The 16162-nt window shown below is 46.1% G+C and overlaps 1 protein-coding gene and 1 non-coding gene across 4 annotated transcripts in view; both read left to right on the top strand.

The window, feature by feature from the left end:
* Cttn (cortactin) overlaps positions 1-4822 on the top strand; it is a 34943-nt gene extending 30121 nt beyond the window's left edge. For all 3 annotated transcript variants that reach the window (XM_036200128.1, XM_036200118.1, XM_036200113.1), the window contains 3 exons: positions 611-788; positions 2403-2474; positions 3426-4822. In XM_036200128.1, coding sequence (XP_036056021.1) covers positions 611-788; positions 2403-2474; positions 3426-3562 — 387 coding nt within the window. In that variant the 3' untranslated portion in view covers positions 3563-4822. The remainder of the gene's footprint in view (positions 1-610; positions 789-2402; positions 2475-3425) is intronic.
* Positions 4823-6252: 1430 nt separating this feature from the next.
* On the top strand, positions 6253-6359 carry LOC118576788. Its single transcript, XR_004943999.1, has one exon. It is a non-coding gene; the product is annotated as a U6 spliceosomal RNA (small nuclear RNA).
* The last annotated feature ends 9803 nt before the right edge of the window (positions 6360-16162 follow it).

Genomic DNA, 16162 nt, shown 5'->3' with positions numbered 1-16162 from the left:
CTGGGGCTTAGGTGGCCATGACCTCTTCACCACTAGGGTTCCCTCTCCTTGATACATTGTTACTTGCCCTGCATGGCAGGCAGCCTTCCCATGTCATACTTCTTGGTGGATATGGCCTTGTAGCTAGTGACCCAACCAACAGAGTGTCCATGAGGCATCCCCACAGAGCCATGCCTCCTGCTGGGCCAGGTGCTGGGACACTGGCTCTTTGAGGAGTCTGGTGACAGTGCTGTTCTTGGGGGCAGGGACAGGCCCTGTGATTGGCAGCTCAGCTGGGACCAGAAGCTGAGGGAAGTACCTGAGATGCTGTGACGGAAAGTTGTGACAGGGCTCCGTGTAGAGCCACCACAACAGAACTGGCTGCTAGCCTTGCAGTCTCCTCTGGCTACCATCATCTTGCCAAATGGGACCAGTCCTGGACCTGAGTGATCTCCTTGGCTTGTAGCAGCTTGCCCTGCGTGGTCACCTCCACAGGAAGCTTTCTGTCCCCACTCCCTGTGTATGAAATTTCTATCCTTGTCTTGATTTGTCTAACTGTGGAAGTCACTTGTGAGTGGTGCTCTTCTGTCCATGGTGACATCATGAGAAACGTCTGCTTGTCTCTCCGCAGGATGCAGTGCCATTCAAGGCAGAGGCAAGCTACGGGGGTCCTCTTGGCGAGAGTGAGCCTGAGCCTGTGTACAGCACTGAGACCGCAGGTGTCCCTGAGGCCACCAGCCAGCAGAATCTAGCCTACACCTCAGAACCTGTCTATGAGACCACAGAGGCCCCTGGCCACTACCAAGCAGGTACTGGACCCCGCTCAAGCTATGCGCAGGGAAGGGAGGGTTCCCAAGAAGTATTTCATCTATTATGCTCCTCAGCGAGGGTTGGCTTGCTATCTGATTGCCTAGGAATGTGCGTTCTGTGTCACCCCCTGGATTGGGGAGGGTTAGACCCAGTGGTCCCTAGTAGGGCAGAGTTCCAAAGCCTTGGAGGGCTTTGCCTGTTGCCCGGCCATCTATCTCCCTATGCTTTGAAGGTGAACCAGTGCTTCAGCAGACAGACAGTGAGGTTAACTTGTTTACTTTGAAAACTAAGTTCCAATGAGACTCTAGATAGGGTCAGTGCAAGTTCTTCATCCCACCTGCAGCAGTGTGGGTATGGGTGCAGGGCACCTTAGCTGCTCTCAGCCTGCCAGGCCCAGGGCAGCCTTAGGTGCCAAGCCTCCATCACCCTGGCCTCCTTCCTTTAGTGGCATCAGACTTTTTTTTTTCAGTCTCTGCCTTAGTCCGTGTTCTATTGCTGTGGCCAAGGCAGTTCTTATAAAAGAAGACATTCAATTGGTCCCTGCTTACAGTTTCAGAGGTTTACGCCACCATCATCATGGTAGGAAGCATTGGCAGCAGGCATGGCAGAATGGTGCTGGAGAAGTAGTTGAGAGCTACATCTTGATCTGTTAGCAGTGGGTGGGGATGCAACACTGGGGCCTGACTCGGGCTTTTGAGATCTCAAAGCCCACCCCCAGTGACACACTTCCTCCAGTAAGTTCACACCTCCTAGTCCTTCTAATCTTTTCAAATAGTGCCCCTCCCTGGTAACTAAGCATCCAAATCTGTGGTCCCGTGGGGGACATTCCTACTCCAACCACCACAGTCTCACTCACTAAGTAGCCCAGGCTGGCGTAGAATTCACTGTGTGGCCCAAACGGAATGTGGAGTAATCCTCCTGCCTCCGCCTCACAAGTGCTGGGATTGTAGGTGCTATCATGCTAGGTTTGGAAAAGGGTCTTGGTACTTGGTAACTGTCCATGTGGCCATGCTTCCCTGTATGTGTCAGAGCTTGGTGTCTGAGCTTTGCTGTAGCCCAGTGTCCTGTCTTAGTCAGGGTCTCTACTGCTGAGATGAAACACCAAAGCAAGTTGGGGAGGAAACAGTTTATTCAGCTTACGCTTCCCTGTCACTGTTCATCACTAACGGAAGCCAGGATAAGAACTGAAACAGGGCAGCAACCTGGAGGCAAGAGCTGATGCAGAGGCCATGGAGGAGTATTGCTTCCTGGCTTTTTCCTCATGACTTGCTCAGCCTGCTTTTTTATAGAACTCAGGACCACTAGCCCAGGGACAGCACTACCCACAGCGGGCTGGGCGCCACCCCATCAATCACTAATTAAGAAAACGCCTTACAGCTGGATCTTATGGAGGCATTTTCTCAATTGAGGACCCAGACACAAGCAGATAACTCTAGCTTGTGTCAAGTGGACATAAACTAGCCAGGACAAGTCCTTTTGTTTCTAGGAGGTACCTTACTGCTCCTTCCCAGCTATTATCATGAGGTTTCTTTTTTAGCAAGCTCTCCCATCTGTCCTTGGGAAGTGTGTCTGAGGGGCTGGCATGTTGCTCAGCATTTCTGCTTTGCTTACAGAGGATGACACCTACGATGGATATGAGAGTGACCTGGGCATCACAGCCATCGCCCTGTATGACTACCAAGCTGGTGAGGCACTAACTGTGGGCACATACGTTCCTGCCCTAGGTGAAGTTCACAGCCACTCTCCTGTGACCAATTCATGGCAGGAATACAGAGCTATTTTATGTTTGCTTTTGAGTCAGGGTTTGTGTTACCTAGTCTGACCTTGAATCCCTAGGCATAAACAATCCTGCCTCCGTCTTCCCAGTGGCTGACACCGTAGGTGCACATTACTGTGCTTGGGTACAATTTCTACAGTTTATCTTGGAGTAACTTTAGAGAAGTTACTTGAATGATGCCACGGATGTCCATGTCTGTGCCCCACCCCTTTGTCTCTCATCTTCCTCTGAACCCTTGGGGATCTGAAGCTGTAGAGCCTCCTTAGACAGACTCACTGTGCAGGCTAGGGACAGGGTTCCACATGAATATGCCCCACTCTCCCAATGAAGATGCTACCACATGTGGCCCAGGGACCCCCTTGCTCTGGTGGTCAGGAGGTCTTAGAAACAATGTGGCCATCCCGATGTTGGTTGAGCACACCTGTCCCACATGACCCAGTTCTGTTAGCCCAGGTGGGATGGGTGTGCTGACCTGACCCAGGGAGAGGCCCTCATTGAGCATTGTTTTGTGGGATGCAAGGCTGGGACTCGCTCAAATCCTTAGGCCCCTAGGCTGAGGTGGGGAGATTCTCCAGTCCTGTTTCTTTCTGACAGAGACCTGGCATGTATTTCTTGAACACACATGGTTTCTGTAACTTTTGGGCCAGCACCTCACATCTCTGTAGTCTAGACTTTGGTGTATCACCTTAGCAGTCCTCCAGCATCCCTCTCCCATGCTGTCCTTGTCATGTGTGACTGTGGAAGGCCCTCTCCACACCTTTTCCCCTGCTGGGTGGGTGTCTGGGTGTCAGCCACAGTGTCCTTCCTCCTGGTCAGGTGACCCCTCACATCTGAGTCTCTCTCTGCTCTCCCTCCCTAGCTGGCGATGACGAGATCTCCTTTGACCCTGATGACATCATCACCAACATAGAAATGATTGACGATGGCTGGTGGCGTGGGGTGTGCAAGGGCAGATATGGGCTCTTCCCGGCCAACTATGTGGAGCTGCGGCAGTAGGGCGGCCACCCAGTGCCTACTGGCACCAGCACAGGGTTCACACTACAGCTCATCTGCGTGTGTTTGAGTTGGTTTCTGTTTTCTTTTCTTCCGAAGGTGGGGAGGGGAATATACATATTGCCTTTATATTTAATACTTCTGCTGATGCTTCAGGGCATGTCTTGCCACAGAATTTGCTAATATCTGATAATCATGTTCATAGAGAACTTGGGGTGGTTACTCTGAGCCATCCCAGGTGTTTTCTTTTCTGCCAAGTTGACTGTGGTATGTAGCCACTTCAGGGTCTCTGCTTCTCCTGAGATTGGTGGTATATGTGGCCTTGTGTTCCCAACCCCTGTGGCAGTCGGGGTCCCCCAGGATGGAGACTGCTCCTGGATGGCTGCCCAGTGAGGAGGCTCTCTGGAAGGAAGGAAAGGGGACCAAGGGAAAGTGAGGTGGCGGTGGAGGGGAATGCTGGAAGTCCTGGAGCATTGACACTACGTGGGAAGTTCCCTCTGTCAGGACTGACAACCTGAGCCAGGATCCAAAGCTTTCTGTACTCTGCCTCCTCATCTCATCTCATCTCTTTACCTCTCCTGATACCCCAGTCTGACTGAAGCTCTTTCCTGCCTTGCCTTCAAGTGTTCCATTCTCCTGTGTGCATTCAAGGCCCATAGCACAAAGCATGTCTTAGCGACATGCTGGCAGCTATCCTGGGCTTGGCCTGCAACAAGGGAGGGTTGGGTAGGTCTTGGACCCACTCACAACCCCTGAGCAGTCTGGAATGTGTTGTGTGTGGCCAGCCACCTGGCTGGTCAGGCCGATTGATACCTTATCTGTAAGCTTCCAGAAGCATGCTCCCTGCAGGGGAGCTGTGTTCTTTTTGCCAAATATCATGTTCAATTACAGTCCATTGATTGATTGATTGATTGATGTGGCTGAAAACAGGACTGTGAGGGAGCTGAGGCTCCCACCTGGGTGCCTGCTACAGCCTCCTTGAGCAACTGTCCCTAGGGTGGTTTCCAGTCTTTGAGACACCAGGAGGCTGGGCCGCACTGAGCATGCAGTCAGATGGACAGCATGTCCTTGTAGACGAGTCCCCACTATTGGGACACATGAGGATCAATGCCCACCTTCTCCCATGTGCTTTCCTGCAGAATCCTTGCCTTTCCGTTGTTAGGTCAGGTTTTCTATATGAATTATCATCGGGAATTCTGTAGCACACCTCATAGGTCTGGATTTTTTTAAATTAAATATTCAGAATAAACTTTTTTTGATCCATTTGCTGTGTGGTCTCCTGCAGTGCTTGGCTTCCATGTTCTGCTGTTGAAGGTGACATGGGGCTGGGTTCCCAGAGGCCTGGCTCAGGTGGCCTTTATCAAGACCACACTTGCCGTTGGGCAGCCCTGGAGCCTTGAAAAGGCCGGGCTTCTTGACAGGTGCTTTCGGCTGAGGTGTGCTTGCAGGCCACCAGTTTCTCCACCAAGGATCTGAGCAGGGAGATGGCCCCATTGGTTCCATGTCTTAGGTCTTGTGGCTGTGACAAAACACCCTGACAAAAGCAGCTGCAGGGAGCAAGGGTTTGTTTTGGCCACAGTTTGAAGGTACAGTCTATCATGGCAGAGAAGGCATGGCTGTAGTTGGACTTTCCTTTGAGGGACCTTTGCCAGCCCGCAAATAACAGAGACTTATATTAATTATGAAGATTTGGCCATTAGCTTAGTCTTGTTCCCAACTACCTCTTATAACTTAATTTACCCATATTTTTTAACCTATGTTCTGCCACGTGGCTCTCCAGACCTTTCCTCAGTACGGCATGTGCCACTTGCTCCGAGCATGCTGGTGAAACCTGTGCACCTAGTTTCCTCCTCCCAGAGCCTCTCTCTGCTGGAAGTCCTGTCCGCGTGTCCTCTCCTGCCTAGCTATTGGCCGTTCAGCTTTTTATTAAACCAGTCAGAAGGTGTCTTAGACAGAGACACATCTTTTCAGTGTACAAAAAGATGACCCCACAGCACATAGAGGCAGGAGTGGGGAACATCACATCCACAGACAGTCCTGCCCAGATCAGAAGTCTCCCCATGTCAGTTAACATACTCAAACCCCCACAGGCATGCCCAGAGGCCTGTATTTCAAGTGAGTCTAAGTCCTGTCACACTGAAAATACCATCCTTCTGCACAGATCACTCTAGCATTCAGTTTAAAAAGCCAGGTGCAGAGAGTATGCTGGCGAACACCTTTAATCCCAGGCAGATTGATCTCTGAGTTCAGGGCACATAATGAGAGTATGCCTTAAAAAAAAAAAAAAGTGTGTGCAGGTGGTGAGTGGGAGGGAGAGCTGGAGAGACATCTCAGTGGTTAAGAACTTGTATTGCTCTGGCAGAGGACATGAGTTCTGTATGTGTGCTACTTCACCGTCATCAACAGCAGATTTGGTGGGACAAATCTGCTGGACAGGACATGCAAAAGAAGCATGTGTGGCAGGAAGTGATGCATGGAGTCTGAAGGCAGAGCCAGCCACTGGTGGGCGGCCAAGTCTAGTGGTGTTTAGAGCCCAGGTGCCTCTGGAGTTTGGGTGGCAGCTGGAGTCTGTTGTAGAGAGGCTGCAACAGAAAACTCCCAGACTATATATGCTACTTCACCATCATCAGCAGTAGATTTGGTGGGACAACTGAGGATTCTTAAAGGGGAGAATTAGTTTTTTTAAAAAAGTGGTGCTTGCTTCGGCAGCACATATACTAAAATTGGAACGATACAGAGAAGATTAGCATGGCCCCTGTGCAAGGATGACACGCAAATTCATGAAGTGTTCCATATTTAAAAAAAAAAAAAAGTGAAGAGTTTTTTCCCCCCAAATTAAAAAATGAGAAACAATTCTTTTTAAAATTTATTTATTTATTACATATACAGTGTTCTGTTTGCATGTGTCCCTGCAGGTCAGAAGAAGGAGCCAGATCTCATTACAGATGGTTGTGAGCTACCGTGTGGGTGCTGGGAATTGAACTCAGGACCTCTGGAAGAGCAGTTAGTGTTCTTAACCTCTGAGCCATCTCTCCAGCCCCCAGGAAAACAATTGTTTTTAATCCCTAAAAAAGTTGGTTGATATCAGTGCCAAATATGAAAAATTGATAAGATAAAATCCTTAGAAAGACAGATTAATGGAACTAAGCAAAAAAATCCACACACAGACAGAAAGACATACTAATAAAACTAAGAAAAATATTCACACACACACAGGTATTTAGAGCAGAAAGTACCACACCATTCCATTATGAAATTGAAGAAGGGTGGCCCAAGGTTATTAGAAAACCAACCTTATGTTATGGAGAAGTTGAATGTAATCCTATAGAAAGAATTAGATATGAGGTGATTTAGGGAAGATGTTGTTTCTTATGGTATGCATTCACCCTATGTGAAGTGGATATTAAACTCATGGGCAACTCAGAACAGAATTATCCCCCAAGACTGGAAAGATTTGGCATCAGTAACATTGGAAGCTAGCCCTCAGTTACAATGGCATGTATGGTGGAAAGAGGAAGCTGGGGCCATAGAAGAACAAAATAGGGCTAGAGGTTATGTGATTTCCCAAGACCAAATCCTCAGTGAGGGCTGTAATGCTGATGTAGAAAGACCGATTACGTTTGATGATCACACCTTGGCCCTATGCCATACAGCAGCTTTGAATGCTTGGGACAAGGTTGAAGAATCAGAAAAGAGGACTGAGCCATTTACTAAAATTATACAAGGCCCAAAAGAAGCCTTCACTAAATTTTTACAAAGATTGACTTCAGCTGTAAATAGAATGATATCAGATCCAGAAGTTAGATGAATATTAATTGAATCTTTGGCATTTGAAAATGCTAAATCAGGGGGGCTGGAGTGATGGCTCAGTGGTTAAAAGCACTGACTGCTCTTCCAGAGGTCCTGAGTTCAATTCCCAGCAACCACATGGTGGCTCACAACCATCTGTAATGAGATCTGGTGCCATCTTCTGGCCTGCAGGCAGACATGCAAACAGAAAACAATATATATAATAAATAAATCCTTAAAAAAAGAAAATGCTAATTTAGAATGTAAAAGGGTGATCGGACCTTTAAAGATTTATTTATTTATTTATTATATATACAGAAGTGGGTGCCAGATCTCATTGCAGATGGTTGTGAGCCACCATGTGGGTTCTGGGAATTGAACTCAGGACCTCTGGAAGAGCAGTCAGTGCCCTTAACCTCTGAGCCACCTCTCCAGCCCATGATCAGGCCTTTAAATGCAAGATCAGCACCCATAGATGAATGGGTTAGAAATACAGCTGATATTGGATCTCATGTTTATGATGGTACTTGGATAGGAGAAGTGACTTCTAAAATTTTTAAGAAAAAACAAAAGGTTAGATATTTTAATTGTGGTAAACCAGGTCATTTGAAAAGGGATTGTAGACAAGGCGTCCCTAGAAATAATGTTTGTTTCTAGAGATAATTAAAAAAGAAAGCCCCACATACAGAAGGTGTGGCAAAGGCTGCACTGGACTGATGAACACAGATGAACAAGGAAAAATAAAACAGTTTTTGTATATTACACATATACTATACAATCCTACAAAGCAAGCAGTTATAGAAAGATCTAATTACACTTTAAAAGATATGTTTAATAAACAGAAAGGGGTAATAAAGACCCCCAGAGATATATTGCATGATGCTTTATTGACTTTAAATTTTTAAATGCTAGAGAGAAAGGAACAACATTGGATAAAACAAACAAACAAACAAAAAAACCTGCTGAATTAAATCAGCCTATATAGCATGAATCTTAAATGGTCTTATTAATAAAATCAAACCTAAGGCCAGTTATTTGGGTGAATGCTGAAAGATCAGAGAAGCAGAACAAGCCACAGCTACCTCACCTCGCCAGTTCCTCAGCTGAATCTGTTTCCTCAGACTGGAAGCCTCTGAGTCCTCATCCGAATGGGTCTCAGCTGAACTGCTGCTCAAAGCCTAAAAGCTTAACTAGCCAAGTGCTTCTAGTTTCTAGTCTTCATGCCTTATATATCTTTCTGATTTCTGCCATCATTCCCTGGGATTAAAGGCTTACTTTCTGGGATTAAAAGTGTGAGTCACCATGCTTGGCTGTTTCCAATGTGGCCTTGAACTCACAGAGATCCAGAGGGATTTCTGCCTCTGGAATGCTAGGATTACAGGCGTGAGTGCCACCATTTTCTCACCTCTGTATCTAGTGGCTGTTCTGTTCTGTGACCCCAATTAAGTTTATTAGGGTGCACAATAATTTGGGGAACACAATACCACCACAAACCTGTATACTTTAAAGATGTGTTGACCTCAGAATGGAAACCAGGATATGTGTTATGCTGGGGAAAAGGTTTTGCTTTTGTTTCCACAGGAGAAGAAAATCTGTGGATACCAAAATTGATAAATATTAGATTCAAACAGGAGAGACCTCTTGATTAGAAGAGGCGATAGTTCATCAAACAGCATGACCATTCAATGTAAATTAATATATAAGACTAGCAAATGCTTTTCATTTGATCAGATATAACCTGCCAAAAAGGAAACTCCCCAAAGTTAGGGTTGGGGCAGGGTTTTGTTTTTGTCTTTCTGGGAGAATGAAGGCATCTAACTAAGGTATTTGAAGAACACTGAGACATCTGAAGAAAAAGGACAAATCATCCAGAGAAAATGACCCAAGAAAGAGTAAATTGACCTATTGATATAACACATTTACAAAAGGATAAAATTTCATAAATCTTCCCAAATGTTTGTTTCTGCTTTTCTCTACAGACATATAAGGAAAATGGTCTTTTTGTAATCCCAGTTAAATTAAAAATTAAAGCTAGCTTTGGAGTTGGAGTGTGGCTCTCTCCTTCTCTAAATTTAACCATGCTTATTAAAGGAAAATCCAAAACCTCTGTCTCATGTCAGAAGAGCCACCTGATATAGTACAGAAGAAAAATCAAAATTAAGGGACTATTATATTACCACTAAAATAATAATTCTTTGGTTTTATTTTGCCTCTTTAAAACTTTTCTTATGGTATAAATATCTCAAAATTTATAAAATTGATGTATATATATTTTAAACTTTCTGTCATGACATTAATGGCTATATAGTGTATTAACTAATTCTAGAAAAAGGCTTATTTAGTCTAACTTTCTGTACATGGTTTTGGGTTTGAATCTCTATTAGGTAACTAGGAATTAAGTTTTTGTACTCTGCTTGTACATAACAAATATGGTCCATTAACCTCTCTGAGATCTGCTGCATATGACATTTAAAATGTTCAAGTTTTCTGCAGTGAACCATCACCATGCCTAACAGCAACCTTTGAAGTCTCCAAATGGAGGGTGATGCCCCACAATGATGATTCCACCTGGATTGTAGTAATGCCACTAAGCTGACAAACACCACCCGAAGATCAGCTTTGAACTACAAACTGCTCAGGACAATTTCAAGGTGGCTAGCTGAGATGGTCCAGCCTCACACACTACTCTGGCCAGGACTTGAGACAAGCCCTGCACTTTCCCATTACAGAGACTGGACAACACATGATACAGCAAGCTCTCCCAGGACTTGACAATTATCCCAATTTTTTTCAGGGACTCCTAAAGATGCAGTCTCCCCTAGACAGCAGGAAGTAATTTAAAGAACACAATGCCCACATTCCCAGGAGGTGGGGTAGGCACTTTTTGGTCATTCAGTGGGTTATGGATATTTGTTGTCATTTAGGGGGATTGGTTACAAGTTGTTATTGGGAATGGTCAAGGGGAAAGCTGAATGAAGGAGATTATAGATTCAGGGATCTCCTAAAAAGAAAAAGGGGGGATATAGAAATAGGATTAAAGGGTAGATTATTGAATCTACTTTTAAACCAAAAAATAAACTACTAGTCTTAAGTATTTTACAATGGTATGCATTTTTGTATATTGATACAAATTTAAGGTTATTTTTGTTATACTGTATATTTGTTTCTACTCTTACATATTTTTGTATATTGATACAAATTTAAGGTTATTTTTGTTAGAACACAATGTTCATATTTCTACTTTTGTTTAAGGTAGTTGTTTGTATCTATGCAGCTCATTTTACAAGGCAATGTAAATTACTAGTCCTTGAAAGTTATTATTACAAACTATTTAGGATAATAAAAATGTAGGTTAGTAGCTAGCTACCTGTTACAATCAAACTGGTAGTCATGTTAGGTATATTTTCAAGGTCAAAAAGATATATTTTAGATAGAATGGTGGTCATCAAACACTTCAGAGATCTACAGAATATGACATTTAAGATGTTTTAATAATATAAGACTTTTTATGACAGTAAGGTATGTCTGCTCCTGGCTGCACCAATCTGATTGTGCTGGGATCAAAGGCGTGAGCCTCCCAAGTGCTGGGATTAAAGGTGTGAGCCTCTCAAGTGCTGGGATTAAAAGTGTCAGCCACCACTGCCTGGCCTTTATGGTTAACTAGTGGCTGACTCTACCCTCTGATTTCCAGGCAAGCTTTATTTGTCAGAATGCAAACAAACATTACACAACAGTGATCTATTTTGTACAGATGTAATTTGTATGGTGTATTCCTTTTGGTCCTCTAGCCTTAAGACACAGTGGCCAACATCTCCACACACACCCCTTTCCTGCTGGGTCAGAATCTAGTGTGGAGTGCAGTGCCCACATGCCTCTCCTCTTTGTGATCCCTGCTTACAGAGGCAGTGTCTTTCTTGGCTGATAGCTCAGCCACAGTTGCATGTCCTATCACCCAGACTCATAGACCTATACCATGTATGTCTTTTCACCAGTCATGATATATTCTCTAGTCCACCAGCTGCTTGGGGGCTTCCATGTACTCATGTGACAGACCCCATTCATGAAGGAGGTGTGCCATTCTATACCACACAGAGGAAGACAGCTACCCTGCCCCTGTACCCAGACACTCCACCTGGAGATGGATCAGCCCTAGCTGCATGTCTTTTTATAGCTGTGGAAGTACAGCTACTTCCCCAGGAAGGAGGCGTTATCTATCACACTATGATAGACAGTCATGTCAGGATTGGCATGTGGATGCTACATCTTCAGCTTAGCTTCAGTTGTAAATCATCACCCAGTGTACAGACATTGTCCATGTGCCTTCAACATGCACCTGTTTTTCGTGTCCCTGGTGAAGCACCAACCGTTGCATTAATTTTCCTGGGGAGATGTGAACAGATGTCTATTCACCTAGATAGTGGGGGGATGGACAAAGTCCTGAGTGAATGTGTATTGTTGACATGAGCACTGCCATCAAGGACTCCAATGTCTAGGACCCATGGGAATGGCATCCTGGGCCAGGCTCAGAGGAATAGCAAGGCCTTCCCCAGGTCTGTGTGTGAATGTTGACAATGTGTGCAGAAACTCTATCAACCTTAGCATCTTCCACCTAGACGATGGCAACCTGAGACTGCTGTCCTACAGAGACCCAGTACTGGGGTTAGCTAATCCACCTCCTCTTTATTCATTCTGTTTAAAATCAACATGCTGAGTTTCTTGGCTGCTGCTGCATCTCCTTCAGAGTACACGACCCACCCAATTGCAGCCCCCCCCACAGTGTGTGTGTGTGTGTGTGTGTGTGTGTGTGTGTGTGTGTGTGTGTGTGTGTGAAGGTCAATCTCAAAGCCATGAAGGTCACAGCAAGATGGGACACCAACAACAAATCAAAGAATCCACTCAACCTTGGGAAACCCGAGATTTTAATTGGGGTTACTGATAGAAGCCTGGACAAGTGGTCACTAGCTGAGTGTGGGTGAGGAGTCAGTTGCAGGAGTACAGGTGAAGGGACACTTGCAGGATTGAGGGTTAGGAGTCTCTCCCAATGTGCAATGGCTTACAGGTGGCTGTTGCTGAAGTAGCATCTCATTTTGGGAGCCTTTACCTGCTAATGTGTCCTTGGGGTGGGCAGGGCATCATGTACTTCCTGGAAGCCTCCTAGGGTGTTCATGAGGCATGAGCCACACACCCCTTTTGTGGTCAAACATCCTGGAACACATCTGGGACCTAGAGGTAGCACACAGCTCCAGCCTGGACTGGATCAAAGCACAGCAAGGCAAACTGTGTCCTCAGAGTGAAATTTTAGGCAACCCCCCACCCCCACTTACCATCTTATGCTTATGTGTGATCAATGAGCACATGGTTAAAGCCAGATACATCATGGTAAGGGAAATGAGCAGAGGATAAGACTTACATAACCCTAACCTGTCAATCAAAATGGAAAACCAGACAGATGCAGTGGTACACACCTTTAATTCCAGCACTTGGGAGTCAGAGGCAGGTAGATCGCTATGGGTTTGAGGCCAGCCTGAACTACATATGAGTTCCAGCCCAGCTAAGGCTACACAGTGAAATCCTGTCTCAAAAACAAAAACAAAAAACAAAAACAAACAAAAAATAGAACGTGAGAAGTAGCCTAAATTTTGCTGGAGAGATGGCTCTTCAGTTAAGAGTACATATTGCTCTTCTAGAGGACTTGAGTAAGATCCCAGCACCCACATCAAGCAGCTCACAACTCCCTGAAGCTCCAGCTTCAACTCCAGCTCCACCTTCACTTAGCTACACACAAGCACACATACATATAATTAAAAATAGTAAAAATAAGCCATAGGCTTGAGAGATGGCATAGTGTTGCTCTTGCAAAGGACCCAGGTTCCTAGCACCCACGTGGCAGCTCACAACCATCTGTAACTCCAGTCTCAGGGGATCCGAAGCCCTCTTCTGACCCTGGTAGGCATCAGGCATACATGTGGTGCACATACACATATGCAGGCAAAACACAGACATAAAATAAAATTTGAAACAGCCATGTGGTGGTGGTGCACACCTTTAATCCCAGCACTCAGGAGGCAGAGGCAGGCGGATCTATGTGAGTTTGAGGCTAGCCTGGTCTACAGAGCGAGTTCCAAGACAGCCAGTACTACATGGAGAAAGCTATCTCAAAAAAGATACAAAAAAACAAACAAACTAGCAAAAAAAATCAAAACAAAACAAAACTAACAGAAAAGCATCCATACCCGATACTTAGCAGCCACCTCCTCCCCATGAATCCACTGAAGGAACGCCAACCATGACCAGGGCCCTCATGCCCCGGAACCTGCTGCTGCTTTGCTGGACTTAGACATTGCTTCTGAACAAATCCCCCACTGTTTCTCCATTTGTGTGCACTTCTTCAGTTGTTTGAACAAGACACCAAGAATCTGGAAACACACTGTCCAGCTAGTGACCACTGGGGACACAATTTCATGGAGGTCTGTGTAGGAGCCACAGCCACTCTGATTTCCTGACAGCCATGCCATGTCCAGACAGTGGTGTTTAAGACTAGACACTTGCTTTGTCTCCATGAGTCAAGGATACTGCAGCCATGAGAACAGGCTCAGGGTAGAAAGTGAATAAAGCAGGGCCAGGATCCAGGGCTTTAGGACAGATGCTGTTGGGGTGGGAAGGGTGGCAGGCTGTGGTCCCCTCTTCTGTGTTCCAGTGTGCATCTAGTGAGGGGATGACTCTCAAACCCAGTGGGATGAACCCAGCATCAGTATAACTGTGATGGTTTCCTAGTTCCCAGAATGCACCATGGTGGGCTGAGACACAGGTCACCATGGGCACCAGAGACATTGGTGTCTGACAGGCCATACACGAGAAAGCCAGAGGCTCTAGGAAGTTCACAGCTGTGAGCAAAGGGTTGTATGTGCCTGTGCCCACAATGAGGTCTTTGGGAACCTTGTTCCATGTGGCATCTGGATGTCTGAGCCTCGATTCCCTCATCTGTAAAAGGGATATCACCTTGGCAACAGTGCTCAGGAAACTGGTTAGCATTAAAGTCAGTGCCACATCTGGTCAACACGCCCTTCCCATTCAGGTCCTCTGTCTGAGGGTTAAGGCCCCTACGGCAGTCTTGACCACAGGAAGCTAAGGTAGTCTATTTCTGAATCCTCCCTTTGCCCCCTCTGTGTTGATTGGACGGCCTGTGGTCCTGGGCAGTACTAAGCTTCCTGAATCCCTGCCTTGCACTAACAACTCGGAAGAGTGATGGGGAGAGGACATGACCCCTGTCATCAGGTGTAGACTCTGACCAAGTGGCACCCGAGGCTTCTCACCTCCAGGTGAGCCTTGCCAGGAGGTTGCCCTGTAACCTCTCCTTCCTCTCTATGGCCTTGGCAGGACTTGGTTCCACACCGGGACTGTGAAGTACTCTTGAGTAGCTCTGCCTCATAGCTGGCACTCACTCCAGGACGTTGCCCTGCTGTGCCCAGCCTGGACTTCCCTTAAGCCAATGCCCTCCTTACACCATGTGCTCCCCACTCTTCCTAAGAACATGTTTTTATAATAATTCTGCACAGCATCAGGGTGGCTTGATTTCCATGAAACCCTGGGATAATGGGTGGCTGCTGAGTTAACTCCAGGTTTTGTCCCCAAGATGCCTGGGCATCTTACCCAGTGACTGTGGGCAGTGTCCTGCCTCACTTTTGGACTCTTGACCCCAGGGCTCATGCCTTAAATGGAGGCAATGCTGACACCGGGAGGTGGTTTCCTCTGCACTCCACGATTCAGCTTCTAGGATTATTGGAACCTACACTACCTGAAACTCTATGACCCATGTGTCCACAGTCTGCTGGTTGGAGCACAGCCCCACAGTCTTGGGGTTTGGTGGGAGGCACTCCTGGCACTTTTGAGGTGTGTGTGTGTGTGTGTGTGTGTGTGTGTGTGTGTGTGTGTGTGTGTGTGAGAGAGAGAGAGAGAGAGAGAGAGAGAGAGAGAGAGAGAGAGAGACTCAATGACATGCCAGTGCACATAGTATGATGTTTACCCTGCCTCTGCATCAGCAGGCTGAGGAGACACGGTGTGAAGGGTGTCATTCTCCTCTCTGGCTAGAGTCCCCTTAGGCTCACTGTCATTGTGACTAGTCTGGACCCAGGGACAGAATGCTTGTTCCCAGTGTGCGCCCCACCCTGCATGAAGGCCACTCAGGGAAGCCTGACATTTTGAACTTCTAGATGACAGTTGTGAGACCAGAATTACAATGACCTACTTCTAACGCCTTCTTCTTTTCAAAGGAGGATAGTGTGTGGTCTCAGTCACTAAAATGCAAATATTTTGTGTCTTTTTTAGTAAAGCATAAACCAAAGGCCACCGCTGACCCCAACAAGCATTACTGACCAGCACCACCAGGGGGCAACACAACACAAGCGCTGCCCACCCAGGATGCCATGAGAAACCACACCACCCCCTAAGATAATTGCCTAAAATGTGTTTGTATTTAAATGAAAATACTGGACGTGATAGAGCAGAGAGCATTTTTAATGGAAAATTAATTGATAACACAATTCTGTTTCAACGTTCTCTCTCTCTCTTTTTTTTTTTAAAGCATAAACGACTGTGTGTGTTTCACAGTCTTCTGACGAGAAGGCCCCCCCCCCACACACACAGGGGCTTGCTCCTCTCCGCACTCCGTTCTCCAGTCGGGCTTTGTTTCTTTAGGTTGTGCATTGATATGGGCTTCTCAGTTCAGAAGACAAGGCACTAGAACTATTTTTATCAGCTACATTATACATTGAAGATATACTGATCCTCTCATCAAATATACAATTACAGTATGGT

This window comes from Onychomys torridus, chromosome 1 (assembly GCF_903995425.1).
Source record: "Onychomys torridus chromosome 1, mOncTor1.1, whole genome shotgun sequence".
In the NCBI taxonomy this organism is placed as follows: Eukaryota; Metazoa; Chordata; class Mammalia; order Rodentia; family Cricetidae; genus Onychomys; species Onychomys torridus.
Note: the sequence above shows the minus strand (reverse complement) of the source record. Positions and strands in the feature narration are given on the sequence as shown.